Here is a 25,249-nt window from a genome sequence, read left to right as displayed (position 1 = left end):
GCATCTATGAATGGTAGTTGATAAGAATGTGGGCAGAACAAACATTTGGGATTTATGTAACTGGTCAGTTGATGGTTGCCATGGACTTGTGGCCAAAGGCCTGTTTCTGTAATTGATATAACAACATCAAAGGCAAATGAATAGAGGTTCTTTCTTATCCTTAGCTTGGGATCTATTCATTTTCAGCCTGTTAATTAAAATGAGAAAGGAATACAGTGATCTATGTTGATGTAATTCAGGCAAATAAGTAAAACAATTGACATGAGAAATGCATTATATGAAGGGTCTCAGCCTGAAATGTCGACTGTTTATTCTTTTCCATAGATGCTGCCTGACCTGCAGTGTTTCTCCAGCATTTTGTGTGTATATATGATAAAAGCTTTATTTTGCTATTTCTCTTTCTCTTCCCCTTTCCCTGAATAACTCTATAATGCTGCTTTCACTCTCAAATATTTGATTTGGAATTTCTGTGCTGAAGTTAGATACCTATACGAAGATGTTGGCTAAGCTCACATGAAATATTCATGGTAAATGGGTCTTTTCAAAGTAGACACATGCTCACAATACAAGCTTTGCACATATCTATTTCCAGATTTGCACATATCTATTTCTAATTTTGGAGTAAATACACTTACTTTTCTGGTTTTTGTTTTATAAATCAGCTTCTTCCTCTTCTAGTGCTAATGACAATATTCCATGAAACGACAACTCAACTTCAGCCACATGTTCATCACCATCTTATCCCTGTGTTAATTTGCTCGTGACTCAGGAAATATTCCAGAGTTTATGACAATGAGTCCTTCACTTTGGCTACTGAAACTCCTTAATCAGATCTTCTTTAATACCACAGCAATGGGATCCTACACTTTTCCTTTCCTGTATTCTATTCTGATTTGAGATTCCATACCCTCTTGACAATTAGTAGTAAACATAGGGAGCAATTATCCAACATAAAATAGTGCTATTTATCCTAGTTGTTGAATCCCAATATTTTCTGTCTTCTCAATTGCATTGAGTATTAATAATTGCTGTATTCAAATTACCAGAGTTACTTTGCATTTCTGTCATCTTCTTAAACAGGATCCAATACAATAAATCGGAGACCAAGTTGGAAGGGTTCTAAAGAATCATTGGTTGCACAGCGACATGGTCCATCGTTGATGGAAGGCATGGGATATCGTGCAGAAAGTCCTATTTCCCAGTTAGAAATGGGTCGGCCATTGTCTTCAAGTTCTGGAATGACTGCATACACACAGAGTCATCCTGGGAATGGACAGGGGTCTTTGGGAGCAGTGAACTCTCAGAGAGCAAATGCACCCCCTCAACTTCCAGTGAGAAGTGTAACGCCACCACCACCTCCCCCGCGAGGGCAAACCCCTCCCCCACGTGGCACCACTCCTCCCCCAGCCTCATGGGAGGGGAGCCAGCAACCAAAGCGTTTCTCTGGAAACATGGAGTACATGATCACACGGATATCTCCTGTGCCACAAGGGACCTGGCAGGACGGGTTCCCGCCGTCCAACCTCGGTGCTGCATCTATGATGAACCCACCACCCCAAGGCCAGCGTGGAATAAGTCCCATTCCAATTGGCAGACAACCTATTATTATGCAAAATAGCAGCAGTACTAAGTACAACTACACAGCGGGCAGAACTGCACATCAGAATGGATCAGCACAGGCAGATGGATCCATGGGTGGACACTTTGTGACTCATCAGAATGTCATGGGTGGGAATTCTGTGAGCCGTCAGCCACCTCCATACCCTCACCCTCAGGCTAGTCGGCAAAGCCCCAGTGCCTTACAAATGCAAGCAGGAGGAGCCGCAGCTTCCACCTACAGCAGCAACCTGAATGGGAATGTTTCACAGTCTGTCATGGTGCCGAACAGAAACAGCCAGAACCTGGACCTTTACAACATAAGCGTGAGTGGGATTGCATCGTCTTGGCCACAGCCTCCTCCAACACAACCCCAGTCGGTGGCATGCGCTTCAGAAGTGCCTAACTGGCACCCTCCCCAAAACTTGAATGCACCTGTAAGATCCAATTCATTCAATAATCACCTTCTATCCAGCCGGCAGCCTCATTCCAACTCGCAAACATCTGCTACCACTGTTACTGCCATCACACCTGCTCCTATTCTACAGCCTGTGAAAAGTATCCGTGTACAGAAACCTGAACTGCAGACTGCACTTGCCCCCACTCACCCTCCCTGGATGCAGCAGGCTCCTCCTGTTCCTGAGGCACCTACGTTGAGCGAGGCTCCAAATTACCAGCCTCCACCTCCGCCATATCCCAAGCACTTACTACAACAGAACCAGCCTGTACCACCTTATGATTCCATAGCTAAAGCCAGCAAAGATGAGCAGGTAGCTAAAGCACCCTCATTATTTTCTCAAAGCACAGAAGAGGATGAGTCTGAGAAGGTCGTTGAGTTTGGGGAACGCCTTGACGCTGTGGAGAAGGAAAAGAAACAGATTACAACGTCACCTGTTCCAGTGAGGAAAAACAAAAAAGATGAGGAGCGCAGAGAGTCACGAATTCAGATTTACTCCTCACAGGCATTTAAATTCTTCATGGAGCAGCATGTGGAGAATGTGCTCAAATCTCATCAGCAAAGGCTACATCGCAAAAAGCAACTGGAGAATGAAATGTCAAGGGTAAGTGATGCCCATTTTCCTTTGAGTACTTAATAAGCATAAAACTTCCTTCATTTGCATGCCACCCATTCGCTAGAAGTCATCTAGGCCGATAATGAAGTTGCTCTGTTTATCCCATTTTTTGTCTGGTTTCTATAAGGCACTAATGTAAACATTGGCCAGTAAAAGCCAAACAGTCCCAGGACCAAAGAACTAGTGAGATACCAGATGCATGTAAAAATTAAAATTAGGAATTCTGAGTTCCCCCTATTATGTGGGCCAATTCGTGGTAAAACTTCTGCCTCTTGAGTCAAACATTTATAAACTGATGTTCCACAGCAGAAATCTGAGCACAGAATTCTGCTTTTGCCTCAGTATCATTTTTCTGATGAGTGACTAAATTGATTTGGTCTATTAAGTTCCCAGGCACTGTTTGTAGATGAAAAAGGGAGTTTCTCCTTGGTGTTGTGTTTTTTATTTATTTTTCAGTAAACTTCATTCAATTACAACATGTCACATTCTCTGCAGTACTGTAGATTTACTTTGAGGTGGTAAGTGTTCGGTATATATTGAAAGAACCTAAAAAATGCTTGAAGCATTCAGCAATCAGGTCGCATCTATGGAAAGAGAAACAGTTAGCATTTTAGGCTGAAGACCCTTTGTAGAACTGGAAAATTGTTAAACAGGATATTATAGTGGCAGAGTATGTGGAGATTGGGTGTAAAAGGAAAGGAATGTCTGTGATCTCCTTCACCTTCTCTGCAACTTAAAATTAAATGTTTTCTCTCTTCTCCAGTTCTGACAGCCTTTGACCTATAGCATCAGCGCTTGCCCTTTCCACAGATGCTGCCTGACTTGATGCTTTCCAAAATAAAGGTTCACGTGAATTAACATATCACAGATTTTTGTTTTTATTACATTTTGGAAAATATCCCAACTTTTCTGGAAATGGGGTTTTGTAGCGGTGTGCTACATGCAGCGCTGAAATAATGACACGGAGTCGGTAAACTGCAGTTAAAAAAGATTTTATTCAAACTTTGCCGCCTCACTTTAAAGCCTCCCTGATCCCGCCCTCCCTGGGCGCGGATGCTGTAGGGGGCACATATTCACAGTCCTGCGTGGGCTTTTCCTTTTGTTGGTGGAGCAGACCTGGTGCCCTTTTGGGACTGGCCTTTGTGCCGGCGCGCTGGCTATTTGTGAGCCGGTTTGAGTGCGCTAGGAAGTGGGTCGCCACAGTTTTTAGAAAACCTAAAGGCCCTTCAACTCACAATGCTGTGCGGAACATGTACTTACTTTAGAAATTACCTTGGGTTACCCATAGCCCTCTATTTTCCTAAGCTCCATGTACCCATTCAGGAGTCTCTTAAAAGACCCTATCGTGTCCGCCTCCACCACTGTCGCTCGCAGCCTATTCCATGCACTCATCATTGCGTAAAAACCTTAACCCTGCTATCTCCTCTGTACCTACTTTCATACACCTTACAACTGTACTCTCTTGTATTAGCCATTTCAGCCTTAGGGAAAAGCCTTTGACTATCCACACGATCAATGCCTCTTGTCATCTTATACACCTCTATCAGGTCACCTCTCAATCTCCTTCGCTCCAAGGTGAAAAGGCCAAGTTCACTCAACCTATTCTCACAAGGCATGCTCCCCAATCCAGGGAATATCCTTGTAAATTTCCTCTGCTCCCTTTCTATGGTTTCCACATCCTTCCTGTAGTGAGGTGACCAGAGCTGAGCACAGTACTCCAAGTGGGGTCTGACCAGGGTCTTATATAGCTGTAACATTACCTCTCATCTCTGAAACTCAGTCCCACGGTTGATGAAGGCCAATGTACCGTATGCCTTCTTAACCACAGAGTCAACCTACGCAGCAGCTTTGAGTGCCCTATGGACTTGGACCCCAAGATCCCTCTGATCCTCCACATTGCCAAGAGTCTTACCGTTAAACCTATATTCGGCCATCATATTTGACCTACCAAAAAGAACCACCACACTTATCTGGGTTGAACCCCATCTGCCACTTCTCAGCCCAGTTTTGCATCCTATCGATGTCCCACTGTAACCTCTGACAGACCTCCACACTACTCCAACTTTTGTGTCATCAGCAAATTTACTAACCCATTCCTCCACTTCCTCATTCAGGTCATTTATAAAAATCATGAAGAGAAGGGGTCCCAGAACAGATCCCTGAGGCACACCACTGGTCAACAACCTCCGTGCAGAACATGACCTGTCAACTACCACTCTTTGCCCTCTGTGGGCAAGCCAATTCTGGATCCACAAAGCAAGGCCCCCATGGATCCCATGCCTCCTTACTTTCTCAATAAGCCTTGCATGAGGTACCTTATCAAATGCCTTGCTGAGATCCATATACACTATCTACTGCTCTACCTTCATCAATGTGTTTAGTCACATCCTCAAAAAATTCAATCAGGTTCGTAAGGCACAACCTGCCTTTGCTGACTATTCCTAATCATATTATGTCTCTCCAAATGTTCATAAATCCTGCCTCTCAAGATCTTTTCTGTCAACTTACCAACCTCTAAAGTAAGACTCACTGGTCTATAATTTCCTGGACTATTTCTACTCCCTTTCTTGAATAAGGGAACAACATCTGCAACCCTCCAATCCTCCGGAACCTCTCCTGTCTCCATTGATGATGCAAAGATCATTGCAGGGGCTCAGCAATCTCCTCCCTCGCCTCTCACAGTAGCCTGGGTTACATCTTGTTCGGCACCCTAGACTTATCCAACTTGATGCTTTCCAAAAGCTCCAGCACATCCTCTTTCTTAATATCTACATGCTCAAGCTTTTCAATCCCTAAGGAGCTGCAGCTCAATGCACCTGGCACAGATATGTCCGTTTGAGAAGCTGAGAGTCTCCCAGACTTCCCACATCTGGCACCCAGTACAAAACACCAGCCTCTCAGACATAGTTCCTGTTTCTATTCCTCCCGGGTAACTTAACTCGCTTCGACCCATTATCGCCAAAGCCCTACCACTCTGCCTCAGATCACTACGTCAATGACTGCTCCGCTGGGCAGTGTCTCCCTTTTATGCCTGAACCTTTCCTGCTATCTAGCTCATGATTGGTGCTCTGGTTATAGCCGCTGGTAAGCCACTTGTCTGTTGAGTTGCAGATTCCTGAATTACAAGCTGGAATGCTTGATGTTTAATCCAGTTCTGGCCTTACAGTTGGTTGCGTGTCTCATACAAGTGTAGTTGAAGTGTAGTCACATCAGTGTAGGAATGTGTTAATTTACAAAGAGAAAACTCCCCAGGCAGCTATGGGATAATAGCTAGACTTGGCAAGTTCCTGTGGATTTAGACAAAAGAGTAAAAATAAAGTCAGAAAAGATATAAAATAATGAATTATGTTCATTTCTGTGCCTCATCATGTTTGCCACCCTACCCAGTCTCATTTCACCTAAAGACTATCTTTTGTCTTGGTACAACACAGCACAGCATAAGTCGGGAGATGCTGACTGCTTTTAATCCTGGAAGCACCTGACACACAACCTCAGACCTGGAAAGTTAACTCTTTCTCTTTTCACAAATACTCTAACCTACTGAATATTTACAGCATTTCTGTGTCATTTCAGATCTACAACTTTATAAATTATTGCTTTTTGTTGTTGGAATATTCTGTGCAATCAGAAATTTTAACCAGAAGGCTTCGATTTAAAAAAAATAGTCTGTCTTTGCTTTACTTATTTGTAGGTTGGATTATCAAAAGATGCCCAAGACCAGATGCGCAAGATGTTGTGCCAGAAAGAGTCCAATTACATTCGCTTAAAAAGGGCAAAGATGGATAAGTCCATGTTTGTGAAGATCAAGACCCTGGGAATTGGTGCATTTGGAGAAGTCTGTCTAGCTCGGAAAGTCGATACCAATGCATTGTATGCCATGAAGACGCTGAGGAAGAAGGATGTGTTGCTACGTAACCAAGTTGCTCATGTAAAAGCCGAGCGAGATATCTTGGCAGAAGCTGACAACGAGTGGGTGGTTCGCCTCTATTATTCATTCCAAGACCGAGACAACCTTTACTTTGTAATGGACTACATTCCAGGAGGAGATATGATGAGTCTCCTTATAAGAATGGGCATCTTTCCAGAACCTCTAGCGCAGTTCTACATTGCTGAACTGACTTGTGCAGTAGAAAGTGTCCACAAAATGGGCTTTATTCACAGGGATATTAAACCAGACAACATCCTGATTGACCGAGATGGCCACATTAAACTGACTGACTTTGGGCTCTGCACGGGTTTCCGATGGACTCATGATTCCAAGTATTATCAAAGTGGTAAGTGATGTTTACTGATGTATAGGGAATTCTGTAATGAGGAAAAAATAATTATTGCTCTGTTCAATCTGATGTTCAACTGGGAAAAAAATATTGTTTATAGTCGGGTTTGTTAATATGGGAAGCCTGTTGAAGAAACATGATCCCTTCACTTGTGGAAGGGCATTAGATGGGGGATCACAAAAGGTTAAATTTATCTCGGGTCCTTAAAAGGAATTGATGTTGTCAGATTGAGTCATTTTTTCCCTTTGTGCACCAAGAATATAAGTTTTATTCTTGCATTTAATATTTGAAGGCAAAGGTGGGCTCCACAGTCGTGTAGTGGCTAGGGTGATACTATTACAGATCAGGACACTGGAATTCATAGTTCAATTCCAGTGCTATCTATAAGGAGTTTGTACTTAGAGCAGGGGTGGCCAACCTTTTACATTCCATGCGTCAGTTTTTTCACGCACGAGTTCAGATGCACCATACAACTCTTGTACCCCCATTCAATTCTTGTAAAAATATGTTACGACAGACATATTTAGCATTGTTACATGATATATTGATACAATATAAAACAAGATAAACATTACTTACCTTAATGAGACTTTTAACAAAGATATTTTGTTTTCTTTTGATTTCTTCCTTTTTCTTAATCACATATTCTTTCTGTAACTCAGACCCAAGCACTAGCTTCAGTTTTCCGTCTATTTCAGTCTGATGTTGTGTTTTATAGTGTCTGTTAAGATCATGTCTTCTATTATGTGAAAAAGTGTTTTCACGAACAATGCACAATGGTTTTCCTGACGGACCCACTATAAATAAGAACCAATTTTCCCACTGTTCATTGAATTTACGCTTACTATCACTTACTGCTTTTCTTTTGCACTGTGATGGGTAACTGAATATAAAAACAAGGCTTAATTATTGAAAAAGTACAAAACTGCAAATGCTCACAAAGGACAAACAAAGCACAACTTCGTAGAGCATGAGTGTCAATTGTAAACTGACTGGCAAAAACCTGCGACGCACTGCTGGTGCAGACACCTGGTGCCTCAGGATCAAACAAGTATCAAATGTGTATTGAACAGTTATGGAACGACTGCAGATCAAAAGTCCTTCTTTCCTAATTTGACTCATTGAACATTTTTTAAAAATTGAAAACAGATTAATGTGAAAGAAGATAACATTCGCCAAAAGATGTGCATGAAATAATAAAATTGTTAAAAGTAATTGCTAAGTTTTAGATTTATTCTCAGTAAAACCCATTTCTAGCTCTAAGCTACTTGAATTCCTGTTACAGATTTTTTGTCTACAAATCGGTTTTTGGTTAATACTTTTTGCATGAGGAGTCTTACTTTTTTATTATTATCACTGGGGTGCAATGTGACACTTGTAATCATCCATAGGCTGGCCATCCCTGACTCACAGTAACCATAACCATGTGGGTTTCCTCTGGATGCTCTAGTTTCCTCCCACATTCCAAAAATCATACTGTTGGTGGGTTAATTGCTGATTGTAAATTGTCCTGTGATTAGCCTAGTGTTATACGTTTGCTGCTTGCGTGGCTCCTTGGGTTGGAAGGGCCTGTTCCACAATGTATCTATAAATGAAATAAATGATCCAGGGCTATGGAAAAAATGCAATCTCTAAGAGATGTAGAGTAATACAGCATGGATGGACACTGGACCTTCAGCCCAACTATGACATACTAGTCTCATTATTCTACATTTGTTTCTTCCCCTCCTATCTATGTACCTGTCCAAATGTCTTTTAAATGTTAATCTCTTCTGGGAAGGCTCTGGTTGTGACTATCCATTTTGCTGCCTTTGCAACTTTCTAAATCCTGCCCTCCTCTTCTCCCCCCCCCCCCCCCGCCCACTGTCAGAACCCTTCCAGTTTTTTAGTTTGAGACCATAGCTACAGTCCAATTTGTGCAATTTTTTTTGGACTTTGGTCACAGCCTCATTTCAGTGATGCCCATTCCAATGGAACAGCATGTTTTCTCCCGGTACTGGTGCCAGTGTCAGGTATAATCATAGCCTAAATTGGCAATCTTTTGTTTATGATTGCTTTTCCAAGGGGCTTGCACTGACTTACTACAGAACAAACCAGGCCATTCAATCCATCTAGACCATGCTAAAATATTATTTTGCCTAGTCCCATCGACCTGCACTTAGACCATAACTCTCAATACCCCTCCCAATCATGTACTTATCAAAATTTCTCTCAAGTATTCAAATTAAGCCCACATCTGCTGGAAGCGCATTTCACATTCTCACCACCCTCTGAGCAAGGAGGTAACCCTCAGGTTTCTCATAAATATTTCATCTTTCACCCTTAACCTATGATCTTTAGTTCTAGTTTCAACCAACCTCTGGAAAAAGCCTGATGCATTCTTAATGGGCAAACAGATTGCTTCCTTGTGTTGAGAGAGCCACTTGTTACTACTTTCTCAGTCCTGTCAGTTCACTAGAGATAGTAAGACACAGGAACAGAATTAGGAGATTCAGTCCATTGAGTCTGCACTGCCATTCTATCAATGTCAATGAATTGCCCAGATACACCACCCTCTGACTAGAGAGATTCCTCTTCATCTCTATTCTAAAGGAACATCCTTGGATCTGAGGCTGTGTACTCAGTCCTAGACTCCCCCACTATAGGAAACACCCTCTCCACATCCACTCTCTGGATTTCAATGAGATCTCCCCCAGCCTTCCCCAATGTTCTTCTAAACTCCAACAAGTACAGGGCCTGAGACATGCAAATGCAAAATCCTTGTTATTTAATGCAGAGGTTTATCAAGTTCCAAAAGGAGGCTTTTATTTGTCAGGAACAAGTTAGAACATGAAACAGTACAGCACAGGAACAGGCCCTTTAGCCACAATGTTGTGCCAAACCAGTTAAAATAGTAATCAAAACAGACAACGAAAATTCACCTAAACATCTCTTGAAAGTCCCTAATGTATCTGCCAACACCCCAGGCAGCCCATTCCAGATACCCACCACTCTGTTTTTTTAAAAAAACACACCGAGAAAACTTGCCCCTCCCTCACATCTCCTTTGAACTTAACCCCTCTCATCTTAACGCATGCCCTCTGATATTAAACATTACAACCCTGGAGAAAAGATACTGTCTAGAAAATCTATCAGATCTCTCAGTTCAAATCCTTTTTGCTGAGTTTATGCTGCAAATGTGGCTCTTCCTACCTCTCCATCTGAATCAGAACACCCAACCAAAGCAGAAGAATCTCAGTCAGGGCAACATCAGAACAGGCTTCCCTACAAATACATCACAACTACATGCTTCACCTACTGTTGGCAACAAATTCACATTGAGCCAGAAAAGAGCACTCTTCCTATTAAGGATGTGCTTCAGTGCTCTATTCTGTGCTATGTCTTCAAGGTCATTGTGTGTACACTGCTGTGCAGTGCCATATACGTTTGAATATCAGACCTTCTGACCTGTCCGTGATCTAGAGCACTGCTTCTAAATGGTTATCAAATGTTCCATGGTTATCTTCATATGTTCTTTTGCTATTCAAAGAATCATTAAACCGACCTGAGGAGGCAAGCTTCTCAGACTTGGGACTGACTGGAGTTTAAAAGAATAAGGGGGGATCTTATGGAAACCTATCAAGTACTGAAAGGCTTAGTTGGAATGGGCATGGAGAGGATGTTTATAGTGGACCAGGGTGCACAGCCTCAGAATACAAGCATGTCCCCTTAGAACGTAGATGAGGATGAGTTTCTTTAGCCAGATGGTGGCAAATCTGTGGAATTCATTGGCACAAAATGGATGTGGAGGCCAAGTCACTGAATATATTTAAAGTTGGGGTTAATAAGTTCTTGATTAATCAGGGCATCAAAAATTATGACGAGAAGCAGGAGAATAGGATTAAGAGGGATAATAAATCAGCCATGATAGAATGGCAGAGCAGACTCGATGGGCAGGATGGCCTAATTATGCTCCTATGTCTAAGGCCATATGGAACTCGATCAAGTTTCCAAATGAGGTTTCCATATTGGACAGTGTAAAATCTATCAATGTGCTGTACTCGAGGTATGTTGTTTAACTAGTATCGCGCATGCAAATAAATTATATCAAATAGAATTTTTGTTTGTATACAGTCAGCCCACCTTATTCGCGAGGGATTGGTTCTGGGACCCCTCACAGATACCAAAATTCATGGATGCTCAAGTCCCTTATTCAACCTGTCTCAATGAGGTGGATCTTAGGACCTAGTGGAACCCCAGACCTTATTTAACCTGTTTCAGTGCAGTGGACATTAGGACCCAGCAGCAGAGATCTGAATCCACAGTGTTTCTGTTCACGAAAATAATCACGATTGCGATTGAAAATAAAGTGGAAATAATAAAGCGATTGGAAAAAGGTGAAACACCATTGGTCATCAGAAAAGCGTTAGGCTGCAGTCGGTCAATGATTGGAACAATTTTAATGGATAAAGTGAGAAAGGCTCTGCCCCAATGAAAGCTACAATTATTACTAAGCAACGCAGTGGTTTAATTATTGGGTTTTGGGTTTTTGATCCTCCACATCAACCCAGCACAGTGGGGAGCGCACTCGATAGCGGTCTGTCACTGGATTGAACTCGGGAAGAAGTTCCCAAGCCCGGCGCTAAAACATACATTCTTAAGTGTTTTATATGCATAGAAAGGTAAAATATATACTATATACTAAGACAGTTTGACTAACTGATGCTAAGTAATACCGGATGTACCTGTTCTGACTTACTGAGTAAGAGAACTTCAGATTTTTTTCAATCCCGATCCACGATAACCCACGCACATCCTCCCATATACTTTAAATAATCTCTAAATTACTTATAATACCGGATACAATTTAAATGCTATGTAAAATAGTTGTTATACTGCATTGTTTAGGGAATAATGACATGAAAAGAAGTCTGTACATGCTCGAACAGCAAGTGTTGGAAGAGCACTTCCGGGTTTTCGCAATTCATGGTTGGTTGAATTTGCGCATGCAGAGTACGTGGATAAGGAGGGCCGACTGTGTGTATATATGAATTCTAGAGTTGGAAATTAGGCACAAAAGTCTCTGGCAAAGAGAAGGAGGCAGTCTTACAAAGGTGTGGTTTGAATATCTGTTCAGAATTGAATATGATCACTGTTTGGATTGGACTAGAAAAAGAATGGTGGGTAGAGAAAATAATATGGAATGAGGCCTTTGATTTGACATTGACTACTTTTGTTATATTATGTGACTTCTAGCTAACATTGACTGAAATCCGGAAAGTTAGTCCTTTTTTCCAGTTTTTCTCTCTCCTGTGAGTTATTAAGTCTGCAAGCAGACAAAATTATGTTCTTGCTGTTATAAGTCTGAAGAGCAATAAGTGAAATCCAGGTGTGCATCATATAAATGAGGTTGTAAAAGCAATATCTGTTCCAACTTTAAAGTAGCTACAGTAAAATGTAAACACAAGAAATTTTGCAGATGCTGGAAATTCAAAGCAACACATGCAAAATGCTGGAGGAACTCAGCAGGTCAGGCAGCATTTATGGAAATGAATAAATAAGCAGTCAACCTATCGGCTCAAGACCTTTATTCCGGACTGGAAAGGCAGGGGGAAGACACCAGAATAAAAGATGGAGGGTGGGGAAGAAGGCTAGCTGGAGGTGATAGGTGAAGCTAGATTGGTGGGAAAGGTAAAGGGCTAGAGATGATATATGTGAAGAGATGGACCTTAGGAGAAAGAGGAGGAGGGGGGGCGCCAGGGGGAGGTGATAGACTGGTGAGAAGAGGGAAGAAGCCAGAATGGGGAACAGGAGAGGGGAGGAGGAGGGGGAAATATTTTTACCAGCAGGAGAAATTGATATTCATGCCATTAAGTTGGAGACTATCCAAACAAGAGTGGCCTTATGGGGCAAGTGTAGGCCAGGGACTGACATGTTGGACAGTAAAATGTGTTCTACTAGAGTGAAAAAATTCACAGGAAGCTCAGTGTTTTCTAAAGCATAGAATTCACCTTCAAGTGTGGTGTAATGGAATGGATGGGCACAAAAGTATTGAATGGCCTATTTCTGCTGCTATATCAAAGTTTCAAAGTCCATTTTTTATCAAAGTACGTATAAAATATACAACCGTGAGAGTGGTCTTCGTGCAGGCAGCAATTAACCCGTTTTAAAGAAAAACCTCACACCAGAAAGACCATCAAACACCCAATGCCACAGAACACATTCAGCACTGAAGACATTAAACATCAAACCACGGAGTCCTCCGAAAATGAGTCCACAGACACAAATGCCGAGGCGATTGAAGCTTGCAACATGGGACCCAAGACTCCTGCAACTTCTGCCACCAGTATTGAGAGGGAGGCCAATCAAACACCTATTCATTTTCCACTCTCGTCCTCATCAATTTTAATTTTGCTCAACACTTTAATTGATTAGGAATAATGGAGCCAATAATGGGTTTGCATTCTGCCATTAGGAATCGATGGCCACCCCTGCACATCCCATTCTCAATTTCACCAAATCCCCCAGGAGAACCCCAGATCATCTCGTTGGCCCAAAAATACATCCTTAACATGGAAGTTACAAGCTGCAATCGATCGCAGTTCTGGAGGAGAGGTATATTTAACAGAATAAGAGTTTCTAGTAGTTTGTGAGCTGATTGCAGGATGTTACCATTGGTCACTGGCACTGTATCACCTTTTCTGTTTATCGTCTTGTGTCTCATACTTGCCTGCTTACTGGTTATGACAAAAATGATCAAGCCTCAAGGACAACTAAACACCTTTGCTCCATTTGATCCCTGTTTTTTGATGGGGGACGAAGCTCAACATATTGGAACATCTTCAGTCTTTTGTGGGATTAATCAGAGAAGACAGACCACTCTTTCTGCATCTCCAGAAATCTCTTGCTGTCCTCTGTAAAGATTTCTCTGGGAAATCTTTATATAGATGAGCTTGAAATGCAGTCAACAATTGCAGGGGTTCAACCTTTGATGAACTTGCCCTCTGTGCTTCAGCTACAGCACAGGAGATTAAAGCCAGTACAGTCATTAAAGCCAGGAAAAGATGATTGTGTGCTCATTGTTAATTGTGAAGAAGAGCTCTGTTTCCAGATCAAAGATGGGTGCTTAGTAATCAAGTTATTTCAACAGTTCCCACTTGCCCCATTGTTGAATGTCTTAGATGAGCCACCTCCCTGTAAATGTTGGATTGGCCTCCTCTACTGCCATGATGAGGCACACTGAGGTCAGAGGAGCAAAACCTCATATTCTGTCTACGTAGCCTCCAACCTGGTTGCATAAACATCAATTTCCCTAACTTCCAATAGTTCCCCCTCACTCTTTCCATTCCCCTCTCACCCCTTCTTACCTGCTCATCATGTCATCTGATGCTTCCCTTGCTTCCATAGTCCACTGTCCTCTTCTATCAGATTCCTTTTTCTTCAGCCCTTTATCTCTTCTTATCATCTTTGAGTTCTTACTTCAAAACCCTTCAACTGGTATCACTAGCTAGCTTCTACTCCTCCCCCTACCTTATTCTGGCTTCTTCCTTTTCGTTTCTAGTCCTGATGAAGGGTATAAGCCCGAAACATGGACTGTTTATTCCCCTTCTTGGCTGACCTGACTTGCTGAGTTCCGACAGCATTTTGTGTGTGTACAAGATTTCCAATATCTGCAGAAGCTTTATGTTTATAGTACTTGAAATTGTTCATATAAGTTTTGTTCCGTTACTGTCTTCATAAATCTTCTGATTATTGATGGGTTTTCTTAATGCACTCAGGTGACCATCCTCGGCAAGACAGCATGGATTTCAGTAATGAATGGGGTGATCCCAAGAGCTGTAAGTGTGCAGAGAGACTAAAACCACTGGAGCGAAGAGCTGCTCGGCAACATCAGCGCTGCTTGGCACATTCTCTGGTGGGCACACCCAATTACATTGCACCAGAAGTCTTGCTCCGTACAGGTAAAGTTACAAGTTCCCTTGAAGAACATTTCAGTTGTATTCAGGAAATGGAAGTTATTCTTTTCCTTATTGTTGTAGTCACCATGTTGTTTGCTGCTGAATTAATGATGATACCACTGGCCACATTATAACATGTTTTTTGACCCATCATTACCTCTTTGAGTTTGCTGACCTCCATTAGTTCCCAAGCAAGTGATGCTTGAATTTTGAAAAAAGCAATTTGCCATCCATCACAATTTTTTCAGGTCCTTAAGCTTTTTTAATTCTGGCATCCTGTACATCCATTGCTTCACCATTTGTTGCCTTTACCTGCCTGACCCGTAACCTGCAGAGTTCCCACCCTGTCGCAGGAAAGCAGCATCCATCGTCAAGGACAACCCCCCCCACCCAACCACCATCCAGGCCATGCTTGCTTCTTGCTGTTCCCATCAGGAAGGAGATACAAGAGTCTCGGGTCCCTCACTACCAGGTTCAGGAACAGTTATTACGCTTCAACCATCAGGTTATAGACAATAGGTGCAGAAGTAGACCATTCGGCCCCGCGAGTCTGAACCGCCATTCTGAGATCATGGCTGATCATTCACTATCAATACCCAGTCCCTGCCTTGTCCCCATATCCCTTGATTCCCCTATCCATCAGATATCTATCCAGCTCCTTCTTGAAAGCATCCAGAGAATTGGCCTCCACCGTCTTCCGAGGCAGTGCATTCCACACCTCCACAACTCTCTGGGAGAAGAAGCTCTTCCTCAACTCTGTTTTAAATAACTGACCTCTTATTCTCAATCCATGCCCTCTGGTACTGGACTGTCCCAACATCTGGAACATATTTCCTGCCTCAATCCTATCAAATCCTTTAATTATCTTAAACGTTTCAATCAGATCCCCTCTCAATCTCCTCAATTCCAGTGTGTACAAGCCCAATCTCTCCAATCTCTCTGCGTAAGACAGCCCTGCCATCCCAGGAATCAACCTAGTGAATCTACGCTGCACTTCCTCAATTGCCAGAATGTCCTTCCTTAAACCTGGAGACCAAAACTGTACACAATATTCCAGGTGTAGTCTCACAAGGGCCCTGTACAAATGCAAAAGAACATTCTTGCTCTTGTATTCAATTCCCCTTGTAACAAAGGCCAACATTCCATTTGCCCTCTTCACTGCCTGTTGCACTTGCTCATTCACCTTCATTGACTGGTGAACTAGGACTCCTAGGTCTCTTTGCATTTCTCCCTTACCTAACTTGACACCATTCAGACAATACTCTGCCCTCTTGTTCCTGCTTCCAAAGTGGATAACTTCACATTTATTCACATTGAATAATTCACAAGAACAGGTTCTTGAACAAGAGGAGATAACTTCACTCAACCCAACAATGAACAGATTTCACAACCTAGAGTCACTTTCAAGGACTCTACAACTCATGTTCTCGATATTTATTGCTTGCTTATTTACTTTTTTTTCTCATTGTATTTGCAGTTTGTCTTTTGCACTCTGGTTCATCTATCTTTATTGCGTACAGTTTTTCATTGATTTTATTGTGTTTCTTTGTATTTACTGTGAATGCACACAAGAAAATACGTACTTTTATAATAAACTTACCTTGACTGTACCCTTCTCCCATTTCTCTTAAAATGCCTCAAGATTTTGACAAAAAGTTCAGTCAGATCACAATAGATTCTTATGTTGTTATCATCAAAGAAATGTACAGCACATAACAGGCCCTTTAGCCTACAATGTTGTGCGGACCATGTAACCTATTCTGGAAACTGCCTAGAATTACCCTACCACACAGCCCCTATTTTTCTAAGTTCTATGTACCTATCTAAGAGTCTCATAAAAGACTCTATTGTATCTACCTCCACCATCGTCACTGGCATTGCATTCCACACACCCATCACTCTCTGTGTGGAAAACTTACCCCTAACATCCCCTCTGTCCCTACTTCCAAACACTTTAAAACTATGCCCCCTGTGATAGCCATTTCAGCCCAGGGAAAAAGCCTCTGACTGTCCACACGATCAATGACTCTTCATCTTATTCATCTCTATCAGGTCACTTCTCATCCTCTGTCACTCCAAGGAAAAGAAGCCGAGCGCACTCAACTTATTCACATAAGGCACACTCTCCCAAGCCAGGCCACATCCTTGTAAATTTCCTCTGCACTCTTTCTATAGTATCCACATCCTTCCTGTAGTGAAGTGACCAGAAATGAACACAGTACTCCAAGTGGGGTCTGACCAAGAACATTACCTCACAGCTCTTGAACTCAATCCCACAGTTGATGAATGCCAACACACCATACACATTCTTAACAACACTCTCATTTTGTGCAGCAGCTTTGAGTTTCCTGTGGACTCGGACCCCAAGATCTTTCTGATCCTCCACACTGTCAAGAGTCTTAGCATTAATACTATATTCTTTCTTCACATTTGACCTACAATGTTCTGTGTAAAGCATTGCTTTAAAAGCAACTTGTTGTTGCTAAACTAACAAAAATCACAAATTACTAATTTTGTTTACATACAAAATCATTCCATTTTCCATTTTATTCACTCTTCTGATATACATACAATTTTGGATAGACTTCTCCTTTTTCAACATCTTCCAGAACTTGCTGTAAGTCTTGTATTTTGTTTTAAATTGTTTCATTTCAGTTTTAGGTTGTTTCATGTAAAAGCATTTGAAATTCTGACAGTAGTTTCTTATGTTCTTCTAATGACTATTTATACTTTTCTTGTCTCAAATCCCCCTGAAGTAGCAAAAAACTTGAAACCTATAAATCCAAAAATTTATTCTATCTGTGCCTGTTGTAAGTTGAAGTAATGGGCTAGTTAGAGTTTACAACCTTTGTTTATTAAGACTGCACAATTCAGTACCACGGCTAGGGCATCCAGAATAAAGGATTAAAACTTAAAATTAGAGCTAGTCCTTTGAGATGTAATATTAAGCTTCAAAAGGATCGTGGAAGTGCCATATTTATTAGGATGCCATATTTATTTAATTAGGAGTTTGTGGTGTTCAACCCCATCTGGTTGCTGTAACTTTTTAAATTCTAGTATCACCTTTGTTGTCTTTATTTAGAGTACCCGGCAGCTAGAAAACTTAGAAAGTTTACTCAAGTTGAATTCAATTGTAGCTTTTAAGAGATTTGACGAAGGTTATGCAGGCAGCCATAATCTAATTAGCCAGCTGGTTGTGTAGTGGTTCCACACCAGACTTTTAAGGCGAGTTATCCTGGGTTTGAATCTGGCTGGTTCTTGCATGGTTTTCATCCATGCTGGGTTGAATGTCAAGCTAGCAACTCAGCCTCAAAGAAAACAGACAAAGCCGTAAAGAAAGGTTGCAGCCCGATGTGCCACAAGGTGCAGAAAGGAGCAACATAATCTAATTAAATGTCAAACAGATTTGCAAAACTGAACGGCTCACTCTTTTATTTTCTTGAAGATTAAGATTGCAGGTTTAATTAAAAAAAAAAGAACCTCTATGTAATACAAGGTATTGGTTCTCAATTATATGATAGAAATCTAAGATATAAATCTGAAGTGAAAAGTTAAAATAGAAACCTGAATAAAAGAGTAGAGATTACCCCTGCATTGAGGGTGGGATCAGGGTTGCATTTCTAGAAAAAAAGACTATCACAATTTTCCCCAACACAAACCACAAGTTAAGAAAGAACATTTCAAAAAAAAATTGTTTACTTTTTACCTGCATCAGTTCAGTATGATCAAATTTTATTCCATCTCATAATTCTTCAGTGATTCCTGAACTGTTATAAGGGTAAATGTAAGAGTTGGCTCAAATGGCTGTAACATGAAGATTGCCTATACAAAGTGTAGGACAAATCAATTCCATCCCAAAATAGTATGCCCAGTAACAAATCCTGGTTATACTTATGGATAGTACAAGCCCTAAGAACATAACTTGACTATAAGAATAGCTAGACACCAAATAACCCATCACCGTCTCAAGTATGACTTGCGTAAATCATAGTATTATTTAGGTTTTCATTACTGATCCATAAAATCTGCTTTTTATTCTGGTCAAGAACACCTTGCCACAGATGCTCTTGATCCGAAATACAAAACCAGATTTTATGGATCAGTAATGAAAACCTGTCAAGTATTGACTACTAGAATATTTTTCCATTAACCTGTAATTAAGATGTGGAAATTAATTTCTATATTGCAGGTTACACCCAGTTGTGTGATTGGTGGAGTGTGGGTGTCATTCTTTATGAAATGTTGGTGGGCCAACCTCCTTTCTTGGCACAAACTCCATTGGAAACACAGATTAAGGTAATAACTTTATTGTGTATTATACTTAATGTGCATCTTGCTGCTTTTTTGAATACATTGGCCTCTCATTTTAGACTACTTAGAGTTCAGTTATGGTATTTAAACAGAGAAAGGATGACAATAAAGTAGAATCCGGTACAAAATGGAACAAAATTAGTTATTTGTTCTCCGGAATAACTACTATCACTGTAGCGATGCCAAAATGGGAGGCCAATCAATTGACTGAAAGGACCAGCCATTTTTTTTTCGTGAATTCCAGAGTAACACACACAAAATGCTGAAGGAGCTCAGCAGGTCAGGTGGTACCTGTGGAGAGGAATAGAATTGACATTTTGGGCTGAGACTCTTCATTGGGACTGGAAAGGAAGGGGGAAGAAGCCAGAATAAGATGGTGTGGGGGGAGGGGACAGTATAAGTTAGAAGGTGATAGGTGAAGCCAAGTGAGGGGGATGGGATGGCAGGTGGGTGAGGAAGGGGTGAAGTCAGAAGCTAGGTGATAGATGGTAAAGGACTAAAAAAGAAAGAATTTGATAGAGAAAAGATGGAGGGGGGAATCAAGAGTGAGGTGATGGGCAGATGAGAAGGATAAGCGGGGACCCAGAATGGAAGAAGAAGGGAGAGGAGGAGAGAAATTACTGTAAGTTAAAGGAATCCATATTCATGGGCTCCTGTAGTTCAACACCAGTCTTATGGCTTTAATTATTGTCTGTTATCACAGGTCATAAACTGGCAGACAACACTTCACATCCCGCCCCAAGCTAAACTTAGCCCCGAAGCATCCGATTTCATTATCAAGCTTTGTCGAGGCCCTGAAGACAGGCTCGGAATGAATGGCACAGATGAAATAAAAGCCCATCCATTTTTCAGGCAGATTGATTTCTCCAGTGACATCCGGCATCAGTCAGCTCCATACATTCCCAAGATAACTCACCCAACAGATACGTCCAATTTTGATCCTGTGGATCCTGACAAATTGTGGAGTGATGATAATGATGGAGAGAATGTTAATGACACACTTGATGGCTGGTATCAGAATGGGAAGCATCCAGAACATGCTTTCTATGAGTTTACATTCCGTAGATTTTTTGATGATAATGGCTACCCTTATAGCTACCCTAAACCATTGCAGTGCGATTATCGTAGTCTGGAAGCACCCAGACACGAGACAGAAAGTAACGAAGAAAACGTATCGGGAAAAGGGAGCCAGAATCGAGAACTGGTCTATGTATGAATGGAAGTCTTATTTTTTTTTAAGGAAAAACTCCTTTGTTGTTTAATTTCCAGTGATGGATTTTAGTTTTTACTTGATACTTTCATGTTTTGGTTCTCAAGAACTTACAGAAAAATATATTTTGTAAGTATTAATTTATTTGAATGTTGTAATTTGAATCCTTCAGTTAAGTGTGAATAGAATGTTGACTTTAATACCTAACACTAGAGTTGAGAATCAATTGGATCATGTGATCAGTCACCTATCAGTAATACTGGCCTTGTACATGACCAGTGCTCAGTCTATATCATTACCCTACGTGCTCACTTGGAGAGTTTCACAGAAGTGCACAGAGGATACCTGTATGTTTTTCATCAAAAGAGGTATTATTTTCCAAGGCTGTACTCTCAGTACAGAACTTTTCTAGAAGAGAGTATGGTTAAAGACTAAAAGCCTCGTGGCTTCCTGCATATCCAGCAGTAAGGCTGTATACTGGGAATGGGCAGAGATGCACCAAGATACAAGGTTAAATCTGTGATCCATGTTTTCTGTCTACTCAGCTGACATACTGTTTCTAGATTTAGGACTTTTAACACTATAAAGTACAATCTGTGCCCACACTGCAGCTGCAGAGGGCTTTAACACTATACAATCTATTCTATTCTCACATGGGGAGAAATGATAAATCTTTAACACTATGTACCTATTCTGTACCCTGCTGAGGATGGGGAGATAGCTGTAACACTATTGTGGGCCTATGCTTCTTTCCATTTGTCCCTATTAGGGATGGATCTATGCTAAATGACCCATTATCTTTCTGAAGCCTAGGAAATGGTCTTTAATGGTGTGCCTTAAAACATCCTGCTTAGCTTTGACCAAATATGAAAAAATCATTTTGGTGTAATTTACATGAAAATAATTCTCTTTTAGAAGCATATAGATTGCAGGTTATTAGCTTTCTATTTTTTCTAATTTATGCATTGAATTTATTTATAAATTATACATGTTGTATAAACATTTAATTTGACAGTAAATACTTTCATTGTCTCATTTTATTTCCAATGACATTAAATCTAAGATAATTTTCAAACTTGATTATTGGCTGTGTTTTTAATAACCTAGATTGTAAACAATGTGTTAACACTGTGAGACCACAGCACTATTCCTGGATCTTACAAAGACATCCAATTAAAGTGCTACATCAGAAATTGTTGTGAAAAATTAAAGGTTCATGGAATAGGAGATGAGAGATGTAGGTAAGATAACTGATCAGCAAGAATCTCACAACATGGGGGGTTTTTCTCTGGTTGGCAAGAAGTAATAAGTGGTATGCTATGAGGATTGTAGTTAGTCTCCATACAATTTACTTCGGTGAAAGTACTGAATGTATCATTGTTACATTTGCCAAATTAAATTGTGAAGATAAAGGATGCAAATAGGTTAAGTATGTGGGCAAAGGTTCAAGGGATCAAGGCTTGTGTGATTAGGAAAGCTAATAAAATGTTAGTTTATTACAAGGGACATTAAATGCAGAAGCAGGGTGGTTTTTCTTCAGTCACTTGAGGGTGTTAATTTGTTGGATACATTTCAGAAAATGTTTACTTGATTAATACTTTGAATGCCTGCTAGTCTAATGAGAAATGGTGAGGTTAGGCATGTACCTACAGGCATTTGAAACAAATTGGAGGGTCCTGACAAGGGTGGATGTGCAAGATATTCCATAAAACTGGGAAAATGTCAAACTAGAGAGCAGTTGAAAAGGGGGTTTGCCATTTAAGACAAATGAGGCAGGTGTTCTTCTTCTGAAGGCCTGAGCCTTTGGAATTCAAGGGAAACTCATTTAAGACAGAGGTACACTGATTCTAGATAAAGGGGTGAAAGGTTAACAGGAGACAAATGCTAAGTTAGGATTATTATCCAAGCAGCCTTGTGATTAAGGGGTGAGATAGGCTCAAGTAGTTACAAGGCCTTCAAATCCTTTGATTTAAATCTACCTCTATCAAGAGTTATTTTCCTCATCATAATTTAGAGGTCTTGCTCTTAATTAAGAACTCATAATTCCATACCTGCTGCTCATTAAATTTAGGCATGTTAACTACCTGCATGTGTAATAATTGAGAGGAGAAAGGTCTCAAGAGCCCAAGGATTGCTGGCCAATCCTCAGTTTAGTTATTCAAAACCAAAGAATTACATTACATTGAGTAACATGCATTAATTCAGCAAAATTAAATAAAACTGCTTCATGGTGCTTAACCGGAGTTTTATCAAAATAGCCACATTAAGGAAGTAGAAGAGATTGGCAAAAACCTGGTTATATTTAAAATATGGTACAGAGACCCAAGTTTGGGAGCTTGCTGATTTCCAGCTGAGGGTATGATTGTGTTGAACACTGGTGGTCAATAAACAACAGCCTGAAGTAGGAATTACTATAGCATATGTGTAGAAGTTAGGAATGCTGCAGGATGAACGTGTTTTTATGTTTTTACCAGTGAAGGACTTCCGTACATCAATTGCATAATTTACTGAATATATCTACTGATTCTTAGTAGCTACAGTGCTTAATATATACTGAACCTATCTGCACAAATTTTAAATTGTACATTTTGCAAACTAGCATACCACTTTACACTGAAGTTTCCTTGTTTTGGTTAGGTGCTTTTAAAACAAAATGGTTTTTTTTAAGAGATATTGCCCAACAAACCCATATGTTTGTGTAATGTGTGATTTAAAAACCAGAGCATCCAGAAGTACCCATATATTCATGAGAGAACATACAAACTCTTTAGCCAATAGTGGGATTGAACCCAGATTGCTGGTGCTGTAATAGCATTACACTTTGATACACTGTGCCATCTCTATTCTTTCTAGGTAAGCTTGCCAGGAAATACGATTAAAATTATTTGCTATTTTTTTTTCAGTCTCTTCCAAAATGTTGTACGTCTCCCTCACACTTAGATGCTCTGATGTTAAATAAGACGTAAGAGTAAAGTTAAGCCATTTTGGCACATCAAGTCTGCTCCAACATTTGATCAGGGTGATTTATTGTCCATTTCAACCCCATTCTGCCTTCTTCCCTAACCTTCGGCAGTCTTATTAATAACATCACTTTAAAATTTGCCCTCCACAGCCATCTGTGGCAAAGAATGCCACAGATTCACCACTCTGGCTAAAGAAATTCCACCTTATCTCTGTTCTAAAGAGGCATTCTTGTATGCTGAGTTAGCATCCTCTGGCCCTAGACTCCCCCACTATAAGGAACATCCTATCCACATCCACTCTGTCTAGGCTTTTCAAATATACCATCAGGGATGGTATAGCTGGTGGCTGTTAAGTGCTCCAAATACCAAATACAAAATTGTTATAAATGAATACACCATACTGCATATTTTATTTACATTTTAAGAAATGAAAAAGAAATTGACACCATTGCATAAGAAATAGTTATCTATTTGCATTCCACTCTTGCTTTGCTACATTCGGGATATTTTCTTAGATCTTTTAGGACTTCTGCTCCTCCTTCCTTCCGTTTCTTCCCGATATTTGGACTTCTTTTTACTCTTACTATGTTTGTGGTAATCTTTCTCTTCGGATTCACTACTGCTTCGACTTCTATAATGCTCACGCTTCTTTTGATCCCTCTTTTTTTCATGGTTGGTATCTGTGCTTCTGTGCTGTTGGGGCTCTCTCTCAGCAACTGCCTGTACAGAAGATAAAGGTATCTGATGGTAATTCAATGTCTTATCCCTGATAAAGGAGGAATATCAATCATAATAAACACTGAACAAAAAACAAATCTTTTATAAAGATATCCATTAGTAATGCAAATCTCTCAATTTCCAACAAATCTCTCACTGCTGAGCAGTAAATCTTATTTAACTGAACCCAGACAAACAAGTTTAACTATAGCATTTCAGTTATGTAGAGAAACTGGATAACTAGATTTGTTTACCTTGGACTGAGGTAGACAAAATTATGAGAGGCATTGCTATAGTACCTAATGAGTAACTTTTCCTCATAACAGAGGTATCTAAATCAAGGGGAAATATAACCTAATATGGCTGTAGTCCTAAGTGGCACATCATTCTACATTTCCATTTTCTCTGCTGAAAATTTTATACTCTACAAAATGCCTTTCGCAGCCTCATTACAGATGTAACTATAAATCATCAATAGTACATCACGTTCTTAAGATTTTGCATGTTTCTAACACATTTCCATCTGCTCTGAATAACAGTATTCACAACTGCAACATTAATGCTTTTTTGTGTAAAACTTACTTTTGACATTCATTCCTCAACTTTTCTATTTACCCTGGTGTTTACCCCAACTATGCTTTTTATATATTATAGAGTCAGACAGTCACATGTAGCATAAACACCTGTTGAACCAATATATCCATGCCCAACCATCAAGGATGCATCTTTACTATTCCCATTTACCAGGACTTTCCTTGTAACCCTTATGGTTTGGCGATTCAAATGCTGAAGTGATGTGAACACATCTGTCTCCACCACCCATTCAGGCAGTTGTGTCCCAGATTCAAATGTTCTACTGCAACATTCCAGGCAAATCTCCTCTGTACACTGTCAAACTCAAGTTCACCAGCAAAGGCACAACTCCTCGGTATAAATGCCGTGAATATTTGCTTTTTGCAGCACAATACGTTACTAACATGACAAACCTAACAAAGTTTAACTTAAATTAGCATAAACTATACAGAGTAGGGGAATTAAGGGTTATGGGGAAAAGCAGGTAGATGGAGCTGAGTTTATGGACAGATCAGCCATGATCTTATTGAATGGCAGGGCAGGCTCGATGGGCCGGATGGCCTACTCCTATTTCTTATGTTCTTATATGTTG

The 25,249-nt window shown here is 40.5% G+C and overlaps 2 protein-coding genes across 5 annotated transcripts in view; one reads left to right on the top strand and one right to left on the bottom strand.

Annotated features, from left to right (window-relative positions):
• lats1 (large tumor suppressor kinase 1) overlaps positions 1-21,484 on the top strand; it is a 31,572-nt gene extending 10,088 nt beyond the window's left edge. Inside the window, exons 4-8 of the mRNA XM_059982221.1 lie at positions 1,081-2,657; positions 6,361-6,943; positions 14,704-14,886; positions 19,073-19,179; positions 19,898-21,484. Of these exons, the coding sequence (XP_059838204.1) occupies positions 1,081-2,657; positions 6,361-6,943; positions 14,704-14,886; positions 19,073-19,179; positions 19,898-20,410 (2,963 nt within the window). The 3' untranslated portion in view covers positions 20,411-21,484. The remainder of the gene's footprint in view (positions 1-1,080; positions 2,658-6,360; positions 6,944-14,703; positions 14,887-19,072; positions 19,180-19,897) is intronic.
• A 2,274-nt stretch (positions 21,485-23,758) lies between these two features.
• Positions 23,759-25,249, bottom strand: part of ppil4 (peptidylprolyl isomerase (cyclophilin)-like 4) — an 80,140-nt gene continuing 78,649 nt past the window's right edge. For all 4 annotated transcript variants that reach the window (XM_059982226.1, XM_059982227.1, XM_059982229.1 and 1 more), the window contains one exon: positions 23,759-24,087. In XM_059982226.1, coding sequence (XP_059838209.1) covers positions 23,860-24,087 — 228 coding nt within the window. In that variant the 3' untranslated portion in view covers positions 23,759-23,859. The remainder of the gene's footprint in view (positions 24,088-25,249) is intronic.

The sequence above is a fragment of the Hypanus sabinus genome, chromosome 10 (genome assembly GCF_030144855.1).
Source record: "Hypanus sabinus isolate sHypSab1 chromosome 10, sHypSab1.hap1, whole genome shotgun sequence".
Classification (NCBI taxonomy): domain Eukaryota; kingdom Metazoa; phylum Chordata; class Chondrichthyes; order Myliobatiformes; family Dasyatidae; genus Hypanus; species Hypanus sabinus.
The sequence above is the reverse complement of the archived record's forward strand: the minus strand, read 5'-3'. Positions and strand labels throughout refer to the sequence as shown.